The 15,366-nt window shown below is 42.7% G+C and overlaps 1 protein-coding gene across 1 annotated transcript in view; it reads right to left on the reverse strand.

Annotated features, from left to right (window-relative positions):
• TGFBRAP1 (transforming growth factor beta receptor associated protein 1) overlaps nucleotides 1–15,366 on the reverse strand; it is a 56,740-nt gene that overhangs the window by 35,278 nt on the left and 6,096 nt on the right. The window contains exon 2 of the mRNA XM_012737660.3: nucleotides 88–789. Within this exon, the coding sequence (XP_012593114.2) occupies nucleotides 88–775 (688 nt within the window). The 5' untranslated portion in view covers nucleotides 776–789. The remainder of the gene's footprint in view (nucleotides 1–87; nucleotides 790–15,366) is intronic.

Here is a 15,366-nt window from a genome sequence, read left to right on the forward strand (position 1 = left end):
GCACAGCGAAAACCTCGCTCTCCAATTTCAGAGTGCATTCGCGGATACCACGCCAGGAAAACCGGGGCGCTAAAGCATCCTCCTCACCCAGCCCTCCCGGGCCCGCCAGCAGGAACTCCTGTCTCCCTATCCTCTTGACGATCGGCCGCTTCTCCTCGCTGCAGTAGGGAAACAGGTCCTGGGAGACGCCCGTGCTGTAGTTCAGGATGATGTACTGCGTGGTCAGAGCCAGGCACAAGAAGTGGCCGTCCACGGCCACGGCGAGGGGCTGCTCCGGGGTCGACACCTCCTTGATGATCTGCACCCGGTCCTCGTACACCAGAAACATCTGGATGGTTCTGCGTTTGACAGAGATGATGCAAACCTCCACACAGAACGGGTCCCCGCTCACGGGGTTCTCGTTCAGAGCAAAGGTGGACGCCCCTTTGATGCGGGCCCCCGAGGGGACGGGCTCCAGGTTCAGCATGTTGGCCAGGGTTATGGAGTTGTCACACAGCACCAGCAGCCTGTTGAGAGCCGAGGCCGCCCGCAGCTCATTCACTGGCTTCTTGAAACCCAAGTGCCTGTGCAGCTGTTTGGTGGCAGTGAAGGTGGCGGCCCCAGCGGGCACAGTCTTCTCCTCCAGCAGGAAGTGGTAGATGAAGCAGTCGTTGGTGCCCACATAGAGGTCCTTGCCGCAGCACTCCACGCACTCTATGTTGATGCGCTCCTTGTCGCCCATGAGCAGCTCCCGCTCCACCGCAGAGACCAGCGTGAAGGCCTTGATGTTCATCATGTCTACCGGGTGATCTGTCGGGAGAGAAAGGGGAAATAAAATTAATTTTAGAGGAACAAGGAATGAGCAGAAACGTGTCAGGTTGCAATAAAGACACACTGACTCGCCAGTTATTTCCATTACAGAAAATCATTCAACACTGATTTAAAAAATGCAAAGAAAAGATTTCCCCGTTGACCTCCCCCATCAGACAATCGGGAGACCCCAGCAGAAAAGCACACACGTGCACGCGTGCACACATGTGCTGGTGATCGTGCCATCACGCTCTTTCCCACCAGAGCGGAAAGTCATCTGGAACTTCCTCACGCTGTCCACGGGAGACACACCCGTTGGGGGAGATGGGTGCACGTACTCACCCACAGACAACACAACAAAGGAACGTCTGAAAAAGGCAGAGACGGCGCTCAACAATCTTCCCCGAGTGTCTACCGCTACCTGAACATGCATTTCAGTCAACGGTGGGATGCAACTATAGGATCCTGCCAGAAACGCCGAGGCAGGAACTGTGTCTTGCATTCCTTTGTATTAGGGGTCCTCAAACTTTTTAAACAGGGGGCCAGTTCACTGTCCCACAGGCCGTTGGAGAGTGCGGCGCACATTCCTCACATGCGCACTGTGGGCCCAGGAGGAGGAGTCCGCTGCTAAGCAGGACGGGCAGCGGTGGCAAAAACACCCAGCGGGCCGGATAAATGTCCTGGGCGGGCCACATGTGGCCCTGGGACCGTAGTTTGAGGACGCCTGCTTTGTATCCTTCCCAGCAAGGCGTGCACATTGGCCCCAGCTCCAGAGTAAACGTGTTCGTGTGGAACAGTAAAGGTGTGCCTCGGGTCTCCCAAGTCTTTCAGGTGGGAGTTGGTAGATTTGCAGGCCGGCCACCGGCTCCCATAGGACAAGAGGCTGCCCCAGATGCTAACCCCTGGCTTCCTACCCAGCCTCTGGAGAGGACTTTGGTTTCTAACTCTATGGTGAGAGGCAGCAGACTAGGCGAGACGGCCTCCTGACTTCTCAGGTGGTCGGAGGCAGACTCACAGGCACAGACCCTGTGACAGGAGCAGAGCAGGGGATCCGAGAGAGAGGACTGCACAAGAGGACTACAGAGAATGATGGAAGTCACAGGGACACTGGCCGGGCCTGCGTCAGAGAGCCTTCTCATCACTGCAAGTTGTCCAAAAATGGAATAGGGTTTTCATGAGTGATTAAGTTCCTTAATCCTTTGAGGCATTCCAGAGAAGACAAGAAGACCTCTCAGAAATATTCAAGAAAGATTCATACATCAGGGAAGGGGAGGTATCCAATAACCTCTCCAGTGCCTTTCAACTCAAAGATTTTAGAACTCGGCAATTACTTGTAACCCCCTGTCCACTGGGGCAACAATTGATGTACATGAGTGAGACTCCAGCCCTCTGCCCTGGGCAAATAAAATCCCCAGGCAGGAGGGTACCCCAGGTCTGGGGATGAGGACACATCCGTCCCTCCTGTCTCTTCTCATCACTTGAGCAAAACTTACTTGGTGCTGCGGTCAGAATGTTTTGTGTGTCCCCCAAAATTACATGTGGAAACTTAATCCCCAGGGCAGTAGTGCTGGGAGATGGGGCATCCGGGAGGTGGCTGGGCCATGAGGGTGGAACTCTCCTGGGTGGGATGAGAGCTCTTATCAAAGAGGCCTAAGGGAGTCTGCTCACTTCTTCTACCATGAGAGGAGGCAGCTAGAAAGCACCGTCTAGGTGCTCACCAAACACCGAACTTGCCCTGCCTCGATCTCCAACTTTCCGGCCTCCAGGACTGTGAGTGGAGATAATTTCTATTGTTTATAAATTACCTAGTTTATGGGAGTTTGTTATAGCAGCCCAAACAGACAACGACAGGTGCTTTTTCCAGCCTCGATGTTCTCATCTGTGAAACGAGTGTAACAATAATGGCACCTACTTCATAGACTGAGGGTTAAGTAAATTAGCTCGTGTAAAAAGCTTACTATATCGTTTGGCATTTTACACAACACTCAATAAAAGTGCTTGATCTCATCATTAACTATGATTCCCTCCCCGTATGGACCAGCTCCCATCTCTCCCCCATTCTCCCATCCAGCTTCAGTTCTTTATTTCCTAAGCTGGGCAGCAAGAGACAGAACAATGCTGTCTTCTGTCCTCAGATACGGGCAACCTGTTCACCTCCCCTGACAGACACCAATGCCAGCCGGAACACTGTACCCCTACCCTCAGCATCTTCACACTCAGTTATGGGGCTCACCTTCACAGAAACCACGGAAAAGAGGAGGGGAGAGTGGGGAGGAAGGCTCAAAAGGTCCCACAGAAAAGGAATCGTGGAAGGGGGGGTGGGTATATACATACATAATGAGTGAGATGTGCACCATCTGGGGGATGGTCATGCTGGAGACTCAGACTTGTGGGGGGAAGGGCATTTATTGAAACCTTAAAATCTGTACTCCCATAATATGCCGAAATAAAAAAAAAAAAGAAAGAAAAGAAAAGGAATCGTGTCCCCCTGTCTCCGAGCTCAGGAACTTCCCGGAATCCCAGGGAAAGTTGGGTGAAGGACTCTGGCAGGCTCCTGCAAATAGTCTCTGGCACAAATAATTCTTTAACACCATCATCTATCTGTCCCAACTGACCCCATAATCACCCAAACTCACCTAGACAGCATTTTTTCCTCCATTTAAATGCTAATGCAAAAAACCCAGATATCGAAATGTAGGCTTTGAGACATCTAAGTCAGTGAAAGTCAAGTAATAGAAAATACTTCTCCCTCCACTGATTGATCTATCATCAGGGCTGTCTTTTAAAATGGCAGGATAAAGTTATTCTGCCATTTAAAATATAAATTGTGTCTTTCCCTTTGTGGAAGAAATAGAGAAACAAGCTTTGGGCACCTACAATCAAACTCTTATTTAACTTCTTAAAAGCGTATTGTCCATAATTCTAGCCTCTGTCTTTAGTTAGCATAAGGGATATGCTGAACACATCTGCGGTACGGAGTATTATGGAAAGAATCAAACACCACAGTTAGTCTAAGTCCTTGGCTGCACACAGAGGAGGAATGGAGAGGCACCTGTAAGAAAAGCATGTGGTTTATCAAAAGGTCATAACTCTATAATATTTAAAAGAAAATGCAATATTGTTTCATTATTTGGTAACTATAGTTACTCAAGTCTTGCTAAAGATAAATTTCCTGCTGGAGGCCTTTAAATAAAAAACCTGCTTTAATAATTAAATGGAGCCAGGTGCAACGGCCCATACCTATAATCCCAGCACTTTGGAGACCAAGGTGGAAGGATCACTTGAGCCCAGGAGTTCGAGACCAGCCTGGGCAACATAGTGAGACCCCGTTTTACAAAAATTTTTAAAAAATTAGCCACCTATGAGTGGCACACACCTGTGTCCCAGCTACTGAGGAGGCTAAGGCAGGAGGACTGACTGAGCCCAGAAGTTTGAGGTTACAGTGAGCTCTGATCACACCACCGCACTCCAGGCTGAACAACAGAATGAGACCCTTTTCCTAAAAAAAAAAAAAATAATAATAATAATATTTAAATGGTAATAATTAAATGGTAAGGCAAAATTACATGGAGGTAAATGAAAGCCGACTACATAATATGCTAGCACTTAAAAACTATTCTTTTAAGCAGTGAGAAAACACTCTCCATGATCTTGTTCACGTGTCATATTTATATCAATATAATATGAATCATAGGGGGCATGAACAATATAAGTAACCTTAACAGTTGTACCCCCATAATATGCTAAAATAAAAAAAATATGAATCATAAAAACATAAACATAGGCCACACCTTTGTATTATCATTAAATCCAACTAACCAGGCTCTGAATCAGAGAGAAATCAACATGCTAATAAAAGGTTTCTCTAAGGTATACAATTCATACTTTTCCTGTGTGATCTAAAACTTGAACTTTCTGTTCGCATTTCACTTTAAAAGCATGTCTAGTTTCAAAGATCAACCTTTTTTATTTTTAGAGACAGGGTCTTGGACTATTGCCCAGCTAGAGTACAGTGGTGCGATCGTAACTAACTAGGCTCAAGGGATCCCCATCTCAGCCTCCTGAGTAGCTGGGACTTACAGGTGAGCACCACCACACCTGGCTAAAAGATCAACAGTTTAATGTTTTCTCAAAATCTCAAAATACATACTCAGTTATGGAAGAGCCTGAAAAATACTAGTATACTCAAGGACCATAATTTAAATAAATATTATACAGATAGCAAACACCTTTAAGAGTGCAAAAAAAATAAAAATAAAAAGTATGAGACACAGTCCCATTTCCCAAAAGTCTCCCAGTCTCATTAAGGAAATAGGACTAGAAAAATAAACAAGTAACAGTATAAAGAAAATTGTGTGCTAGGGGCCAAAATAAAAATACTAGTAAATATTTTCTATCAGACTAAGAATGCCCACATTGTCATCTTAAAGACACTGCCACTAGTGATAACTAGAATCTAAGTCCAGGTCTTTGAAAATACTTACGCACAAATACTAATCTTTTTTCCATAAATGTACACAAAAACATTATCTTTTAGTCAGCACCTGTGGCCACTATTAAAAGAACTGGTTATGTTTGGCATCTTCCCTTAGACTCCTTAGTAAGTTTCCTAAAACTCAGTTCAAAAGCAATTCCATTCTCTCTGGCTATACACTGACTGGACACCATAGACTTTCATATTACCTATAAGTTTCAAAAAAAGTTTCTGTGTTCTTGGAGACCTGTTATGCCAGCAGGTAGGTGTCTAGAGGTACCACTTATCTCACAGCACACAGCCAAAGCCAGCAGAGCTGCTTATGACGAGCTTACGAGCAATGCAGAGCACTGGCTATATTCTGATTTCATGGACACTGTCGGCCCCACAGAGCAAACACCACGTCCAGATCGTTCTCCTAGAAAGTTCTACCAAACATGTGGGAATCACATAATTCCAATTTCACATAATAAATGCTCCTAAGAATTAAAAAAAAAAAAAAAAGAGGGAACACATTCTACTCCATTTTATAAAGCCAGTATAAAGTACAACTTTGATATTCTAACCAGATAAGCATACAGGAAAAAGGAAAATCATAGGACACTCTTACTCATAAATCAACATGCAAAAATATTAAATATTAGCACACTGAATCAACCAATGTATGTTTAAAAATACAAAATGGCTATGTTGAGATGCAATATTGGTTTAAGTTAATAAAATCTGTTGGTTTACTTCACCACATTTATAAATGAAAAGAAAAAAACTGTAAATATTTTAATAGGTACAGAAAAAGCATTAAATAAAATTTGACATCCATTTATAGCACAAATTTGTGGCATATTATCTTGCTTATTTAAAGTAAACAAAAACCCTAACAGCAAAATTTTAAAATCATTCCCTTTAAAACAAGACAAGAATACCTGCTACCGTATTTCCCTGAAAATAAAACAGGGTCTTATATTTATTTTTCCTCAAGAAGACACCCTAGGGCTTATTTTCAGGGGATGTGTTATTTTTTTTAAGTATAGTACAACAATCTACATTTATTCAAATATAGTTAAGTCATCTTGTTCTGGAACATCATCATAACTCTCCAAACCCCGAATTCCATCCTGAATTTCTTGCGACTCTATTTCCTTTAGAACCATTTGCCCCAATCTCTCATGTTGAGCAACAGAGCTCTCGTGGGGCAGATGAGAAGGGCTGCTCGTCTTCTTTACCGCTCCGTGACGAAATGCATGGGTTGTGCGGATTCACTGAGTAGCCACGCCCATCACTATGTCTTATTTTCCGGGTAGGGCTCAGATTGTGCAAATGCTTAGAAATCCTGCTAGGACTTATTTTAAGGGTAGGTCTTATTTTCAGGGAAACACAGTATTACCATCTGTTATGGGCTGAAATGAGACCCCCCCACCCACCCACCCAAAACATGCTGAAGTCCTCAACTCCAGTTATCTGTGAATGTGGCTTTATTTGGAAACAAGGCCCTTACAGATGACCAAGTTAAGATGAGGTCATTAGGGTGGGCCCTAATCCAGTATGACTGTGTCCTTATAAAAAGGGGAAATTTGAGGCCGGGCATGGTGGCTCACGCCTGTAATCCTAGCTCTCTGGGAGGCCGAGACGGGCGGATTGCTCAAGATCAGGAGTTCGAAACCAGCCTGAGCGAGAGCGAGACCTCGTCTCTACTATAAATAGAAAGAAATTAATTGGCCAACTAATATATATAGAAAAAATTAGCCGGGCATGGTGGCGCATGCCTGTAGTCCCAGCTACTCGGGAGGCTGAGGCAGGAGGATCGCTTGAGCCCAGGAGTTGGAGGTTGCTGTGAGCTAGGCTGACGCCATGGCACTCACTCTAGCCTGGGCAACAAGTGAGACTCTGTCTCAAAAAAAAAGGGGAAATTTGAACCCACAGGCAGACACATACAGAGAAAAGACACGCAAAGGCACAGGGAAAGGACAGGGATCTACAAGCCAAGGAATCCCGGAAACTACTAGAAACTAGGAGAGAAGCCAGAAACAGATTCTCCCTCACAGCCCTTGGGTGAAACCAACCCTGCCTACACCTTGATCTCAGATTTCTACCCTCCAGAACTGTGAAATAGAAGTTTCTGTTGTTCCAGGCACCCAGTTTGTAGTACTCTGTTACTGTGGCCCCAGAAAACTAATACACTGTCTCTATTCAACATTGTATTGGGAGTCTTTGTCAGTACAATAAAACAAGAAAAAGAAGAACAGTTATAAAGAATTGAAAACAAAGATAAAACTATAATTATTCATAGATGACGTCACCGTTTACATAGAAGCCGACAAAAATCTCTTAGAGAGTTTAAAAATAGTTTAATTCTTTAAAAAACTACCAAAGTAATCTGCATTACTACAAACAACAGTTAGAAACTTCAATCTGATGTTAGACATTAAGGAAGACCTAAATTATAATCTCAGCAGGATTTCTGCAGAAATTTACAAACTGGTTTTAAATTTTAAGTGGAAATCACAGGACCTAGAATAGTCAAAACGATGTTGAAAATGAACAAAACTAAAGGACCTAAGTTAACTGAGTTCAGAAATTGCTGCCAAACTACAGTAATTAACCCTAAGGGAAAAAAAGATAAATTCATCCACATTAAAATGTATAACTTCCGTTCTTTAAAAGATACCAACCATAAGGAAAGTGAAAAGATGGGAAAAACATAAGGGGCTGAGGAGAAGACACTGATATCACAGATCTGACCACAGGCCTCCGGATGGTGTGGAAGCTCCCACAGCCAGAGAAAAAATAATCTAAGAGAAGAATGGGCAAAAGACATGAACCAGTTTTTTGCTGAAGAGGAAAGGGGAACATCCAATAAAAATGAAAGAAAACCTGATTAATTACCTGGAATTTGCAAATTATAAGTACAATGAGAAATGTGCTCCATACCCATTAAATTGACAAGACTATTTGAAGTCTGATAACATCAGGTGTTCATAAGAACATGGTGCAATGAAAATGCTCCACACTGCCAGCGGAAAGTTCTAAACTGGTAAAAACACGTTAGCATTATCTAGGAAGCCCCTGACATGACTAGTAATCCAGGGATTCTACTTCTAGGCATATGCCCTATGGAATTCATTTTGTGTCCACCAGGGCATGAAGCGAGAAAGTTCACAGCAATCTTTTTTGAGATAAGGTTAAAGTGAAAATGCCTCAAGTCCCTCCACAGCCTGGAATACTACATAGACATCAGCAAGAGAATGAACTACAGCTACCTGTAAGGATGAATCGTAAGGGAATCTTAAGAGAATAATAAACATAAATCCAGGGAGGGCAAGACTGGGAATGGGCATGTGCCAGATTTCTAATGTATTACAATGTTTTATTTCTTAGGCTAAATGTTGCTTTATTATTATTCTCTACATCTTACACAGATTATAAATATCTTTTTATAGATATTAAATATTCATTTAAAAATACATATGTTTACATATAGAATTCTACTCATTTTCCCAAACCAGCTAACCCTGAAAATAGAGGGGAAAAAAATCTCAGTTTAATAAACTTGGTAGAATTCACAAACAACATGTCCTTGTTTAAAACTTAATTACAGGGCCAGGTGTGGTAGTTCACACCTATAATCCTAGCACTCTGAGAGGCCGAGGCAGGCAGATCGCTCAAGGTCAGGAGTTCAAGACCAGCCTGAGCAAGAGTGAGACCCCCCCCCCCCGTCTCTATCATAAAATAGAAAGAAATTAATTGGCCAACTAAAAATACATAGAGAAAAATTATCCGGGCATGGTGGCGCATGCCTGTAGTCCCAGCTACTCGGGAGGCTGAGGCAGAAGGATTGCTTGAGGCCAGGAGTTTGAGGCTGCTGTGAGCTAGGCTGACACCACAGCACTCTAGCCTGGGCAACAGAGTGAGACTCTGTCTCAAAAAAACAAAACAAAACAAAAAAACTTCATTACACGGAAGCATATTTATCACACAAATAAGTGATTTACTTGTAATTTCTTTTTACATCTAAATTCAATGCTTAGTTTACGTTGCATTCACATTCAATGGCCATTTCTCAGAATATCAAAGTCCAATTTGGGGCATCCTATCAATTATTTCTCATAAATATCCCCTATATATTAGAAGATGAAGGAAAAAACTAGCATACGGCAGACGGCTCCAGAGGGTGGATGCCCCGCCCTGGGTGAGCACCTGTACCTTCTGGGGTGGCAGCTTCAAGGAGGCTGGCCTCTCACCTCCTTCCACTTCCAGGGCCAGACAAGTATAATATCTCCACTCTTATTTTTCAACCATTTCAAGACTGGTTTTGGCCGGGCGCAGTGGCTCACGCCTGTAATCCTAGCACTCTGGGAGACCGAGGTGGGCGGATTGCTCAAGGCCAGGAGTTCGAAACCAGCCTGACCAAGAATGAGACCCTGTCTCTACTATAAATAGAAAGAAATTAATTGGCCAACTAATATATATATATATATATATATATATATATATATATATATATAATGAGCCGGGCATGGTGGTGCATGCCTGTAGTCCTAGCTACTCAGGAGGCTGAGGCAGCAGGATTCCTTGAGCCCAGGAGTTGGAGGTTGCTGTGAGCTAGGCTGACGCCACGCACTCACTCTAGCCTGGGCAACAAAGTGAGACTCTGTCTCAAAAAAAAAAACAACAACAGCAACAACAAAAAAGACTGGTTTTTACCAACTGTCTCACTCTCCTTTTCATTTCTGCTGCACTAATTTCACCAATGCCGGGCCTCATGAAAAAGTCACAGCACAAAGATTAAACACAAAATAAGAGCAATTTTTTAAGTAAATACATTATCTAGTGGGAAAGAGCCTTGTAGATTCAACATTATAAGATTTTAACATATGTATAATTTACGAACTCTCGAGACAGATATAAATATAAATATAGGATATTTATATATAATAAATATATCTTGCTAAAAGAATGTTATGACAAAGTGGCATTTATTAAGATGGGATCTTTACTGGTAATTATTCTTGAACCAATGAATGACAATCTGTTATCTGTTGTCTGCAAGAATGGCATATTATGTGCAAATAATGTGCACATAACATGAGAGTCAACTTTAAGATCAGCCTGGCATCCTATGCATCTGCAAAAAAAAAAAAAATCTCACATTTTAAAATTAGCTCACAACTTTTTAATGAAACAAACTCTTTACAGCCCTATAAAGCTATATGTGCAACAGAACTTCATCACTTCAGGGCGCAAAAAAAAAACCTCCAAAAACTCATCAATGGGTCTTACAGCCCTATAACAGAAACCACTTGGAACAAGCTGAAGATGAATTCTTCTCCTAATTTTAAAAAGGACACTCTACCTAAAGTTAGATTTGCCGTTTTCTCATTTTACAGTAAGAGCTTTTTGCTTTTTTTTTGTTTATTTATTTTATTTAGTTTATGACAGTTCACCATAACAGGGATCAAACTGTCATTGTAGCATTTGGACTAAAGCCAGGCCAGATCTGAAGCCAGTTTGGAAAGGTGGGCAGAAATGCGGACCGTGCACCTGAAACATCATTACCATCCTTAACTTGTCTGGGAAGGTGTGTCCCAGCCCAAAAGATAAACTACAGACTCAGATAAGACACAAAGCCCTTAAAATTCTAACCTCAGCTAACCTTTCCTCCCTTATTTAGAAAGAAAAGTTACAGCTATTAACCTATTCATATTATTCCATAATATCGGCCACTTGTTTTATAAGCTACATTCAGTTCTGAATTACATTCAACTAGCCTGTGGTGTTCCAAAGAGCCTGCAAGTGTCCAAGGCACTCCACAAACCGACTTGTTGTCAAAAGGGATCTTGAGCAAACACTACTTTCTGGACAGCTTTTCAAGGGATTAAAACCATTAGTCAGAAAATAGTTATTATTACCTCCAGTGGTAGAGTCAAATCTAACAGCGTATTAATAATAACCCCTAAGGAAAACACGATGCCTGCCTCCACCTCCTCCTCCTCCACTGACCACGACACACGTGCATTAGAAAAGCTGTGACATCTGGGGGACAAGGCCAGCCTCGGTATGGGTGCTGGAGGACACCCACAGATTCCCACACACCTGCCACTGACTGGCTGACCACATGGATCCCAGCTTTAGGCATGAATATTCTTTCTTTCCTTGCATTTTCCTGCGAGTTGCAGTTTTTCTATAAATACAATGACTTTCTTAAAGTTTCTGTTTTGCCATTTTAATAAAGAACTTTCCTTTTATAGAAAAAATATTTCTCTAGGAGGCAGCTTTCCAATTAACCTGGGTAAAGATATTTACTAAGACCACGAAGCCAGAGACAGATATCAATATTCGTTACAGGGGAAAATCTTTGAGAAAACTGAATATAGTCGCACGTCACATAATGACGTTTCAATCCACGACAGATGGCAGATACAATGGTGGTCCCCTAAGATAATGATGGAGCTGAAAATTTCTTTTTTTTTTTTTTTGAGACAGAGTCTCACTCTGTTGCCCAGGCTAGAGTGAGTGCCATGGCGTCAGCCTAGCTCACAGCAACCTCCAACTCCTGGGCTTAAACAATCCTACTGCCTCAGCCTCCCGAGTAGCTGAGACTACAGGCATGTGCCACCATGCCCGGCTGATTTTTTTCTATATATATTAGTTGGCCAATTAATTTCTTTCTATTTTTAGTAGAGACGAGGTCTTGCTCTTGCTCAGGCTGGTTTTGAACTCCTGACTTCGAGCAATCCGCCCGCCTCGGGCTCCCAGAGTGCCAGGAGTACAGGCGTGAGCCACCGCGCCCGGCAGGAGCTGAAAATTTCTATCACCTAATGAAGTCATAGCCATTGTAATGCTGTAGGACAGTGATACTGGTATAAACACACTTACTTTGCTGCCAGTCACACAAAAGTCTAGCACATACAATTATGAACAGCACATAATGGTTGCCAATAACAATAAATAACTATGTTATACTATACTTTTTAATCATTATTTTAGAGTGTACTTCTTCTACTTAGGAAAAAAAAAGTTAATGGTAAAACAGTCTCAGGTCCTTCAGCAGATATTCCAGAAGGAAGCATTGTTGCTATGGGAGATGACGGCTCCACGCCTGTTACTGCCCCTGAATACCTTTCAGAGGGACAAGATTGGGAGGTAGAAGACAGCGATACTGATGATCCTGACCCTGTATAGGCCTAGGTTAATGTGTGCGTGTTTGTGTCTTAGTTTTGTTTTTTTTTTTTTAAATTTAAAAAGTAAAAAAATAAATAAATAAAAAGTAAAAAAATAAAAATAAAAAAATTTAAAAATAGAAAAAAAAGCTTATAAACTAAGGATATAAAGAAAGAAATATTTTTGTATAGCTGTGCAATGTGTTTATGTTTTAAGTGTTACTACAAGAGTCAAAAAGCTAAAAAATTTTTAAAGTTTATAAAGTAAAACAGTTACAGTAAGCTCAGGTTAATTTATTATTTAAGAAATCTTTTATTAATTTAATATAGCCAAAGTGTACAGTGTGTACAAAGCCTACAGTAGTGTACAGTAATGTCCTAGACCTTCACATTCACCCACCACTTGCTCATTGACTCACCCAGAGCAAATTCCAGTTCTGCAAGCTCCATTCATGGTAAGTGCACTCTATAGGTGTAGTATGTTTTATCCTTTATTCCGTATTTTCACTGTACCTTTTCTAGGTTCAGATATGCATAGATAACACAAATACCTGTGTGAAAACTGCTTACAATATTCAGTACGATCACATGGTGCACGGGTGTGTGGCCTCAGAGAAACAGGCTGTACCATACAGCCTAGGTGTGTAGTAAACTGTACCATCTAGGTTTGTGTAAGTACACTCTATGACATTTGCATAATGACAGAATGGCATAACTACATGTTTCTTAAAATGTATCTTCATCGTTAAGAAACGCATGACTACATATCATATATTATCTCTAAAAACCAAACCTATAAGGGAATTAACAAAAGTAGCCATACATCCTAACAGCCTTGGAGAGGGCTGCAGAGAATACAGGACCTGGCACATGTCATCAGTCATTCGCAGCTCCACGACTGGTCACAACGTTGGTGCCACATAATCAGGAGTGAAAAGTAAATCACAGGGGACATAGCCAAAAAGCAAGCCATGGTGGTGAGGAGGAGGTGTGGGAAAGGGGCAATCTGCAACATGGTAGACTGAGTACCTTCTTTTGCCCAGGAATCTCTGTTTCCTACTTTATGTTCCTGGCTGAAAGAAGAACCAAATCACAGACTCAAAATCCTGTATTAGGTGGGAAGAGACAAACTTTGGTAACAATAAGCTCCCATTGCAAGCGACCTTCTGATGCATTCTTTGTGCTAAATCAGCAAAATAAACAACTAGTGGGAGTCCCCTACTATATAATAAACCACTAAACACCTCCAACTCCCATGGCCGCTTAAACAGGCTCTCTGACAATCACCTTCAGTCTGTAGAAATAACATTTAATAAAACCACATCAGTGTCTCAAAACTTTAAGTTGCACCTAAAAGATGCATTTTAGTGTGTTGTTCATTAAAAGAAGGTTAAGGCCCGGCACCATGGCTCACGCCTGTAATCCTAGCTCTCTGGGAGGCCGAGGCAGGAGGATCGCTCAAGGTCAGGAGTTCGAAACCAGCCTGAGCAAGAGCGAGACCCCCGTCTCTACTAAAAATAGAAAGAAATTAATTGGCCAACTAAAAATATATAGAAAAAGTTAGCCAGGCATGGTGGCGCATGCCTGTAGTCCTAGCTACTCGGGAGGGTGAGGCAGTAGGATTGCTTGAGCCCAGGAGTTGGAGGTTGCTATGAGCTAGGCTGATGCCATGGCACTCTAGCCCAGCCCAGGCAACAGAGTGAATAAATAAATAAATAAATAAATAAAAGAAGGCTTGAAATTTTTGTTTTTTAAGCTGCAGTTGGCTTTTTCAGAAAAAAAATAAATTCTCTCCTAAGTCCTCAAGGTAACATAATAGGGTAATCACGGGACTGGAGCCTAAGAAAATGAAAGAGAAATATGATGGAGAAAGGGGGACATTTAGGCCCTGCTCACCAGGGGCAGAGGGAGGGAGAATCGCTTCCCAGGGCCTGGAGGCCAGTGAATTTCCTGAGGACAGAAGAGCCAGTGGGGATCCAGAGGGGCTTCATCAGAGGTGCTCCTGCTGCTTGGGGTGGAGGGAGGACAGGACACTAATACATCCAGCATTGAGTTAAAAAGTAACCACTTTATGTCACTGCGTGGTATTCTTGCCAAAAATACATCATCTCAACCAAATCATGAGAAAACACCAAACTAATCCAAACAGAGACATTCTACAAAATCCCTGACACCCTTCAAGAGGGTTAGGGTCATGGAAAAAACAGGAAAGACTGAGGAACTGCTACAGATTAGAGGCCAAGGGCACATAATAATTAAATGCAATGTGATAGGCCGGGCGCTGTGGCTCACGCCTGTAATCCTAGCTCTTGGGAGGCCGAGGCGGGCGGATTGCTCAAGGTCAGGAGTTCAAAACCAGCCTGAGCAAGAGCGAGACCCCGTCTCTACTATAAATAGAAAGAAATTAATTGGCCAACTGATATATATATAAAAAATTAGCCGGGCATGGTGGCGCATGCCTGTAGTCCCAGCTACCCGGGAGGCTGAGGAAGAAGGATCACTGGAGCCCAGGAGTTTGAGGTTGCTGTGAGCTAGGCTGATGCCATGGCACTCACTCTAGCCTGGACAACAAAGCGAGACTCTGTCTCCAAAAAAAAAAAAAAAAAAAAAAAAAATGCAATGTGATAAAAAAAATCCTGGCCAGGCACGGTGGCTCACGCCTGTAATCCTAGCTCTCTGGGAGGCTGAGGCAGATTGCTCAAGGTCAGGAGTTCGAAACCAGCCTGAGCAAGAGTGAGACCCCATCTCTACTATAAATAGAAAGAAATTAATTGGCCAACTAAAAATATATAGAAAAAGTTAGCCAGGGATGGTGGCGCATGCCTGTAGTCCCAGCTACTCGGGAGGCTGAGTTAGGAGGATTGCTTGAGCCCAGGAGTTTGAGGTTGCTGTGAGCTAGGCTGAGGCCATGGCACTCACTCTAGCCTGGGCAACAAAGTGAGACTC

The sequence above is a fragment of the Microcebus murinus genome, chromosome 3 (assembly GCF_040939455.1).
Source record: "Microcebus murinus isolate Inina chromosome 3, M.murinus_Inina_mat1.0, whole genome shotgun sequence".
Classification (NCBI taxonomy): domain Eukaryota; kingdom Metazoa; phylum Chordata; class Mammalia; order Primates; family Cheirogaleidae; genus Microcebus; species Microcebus murinus.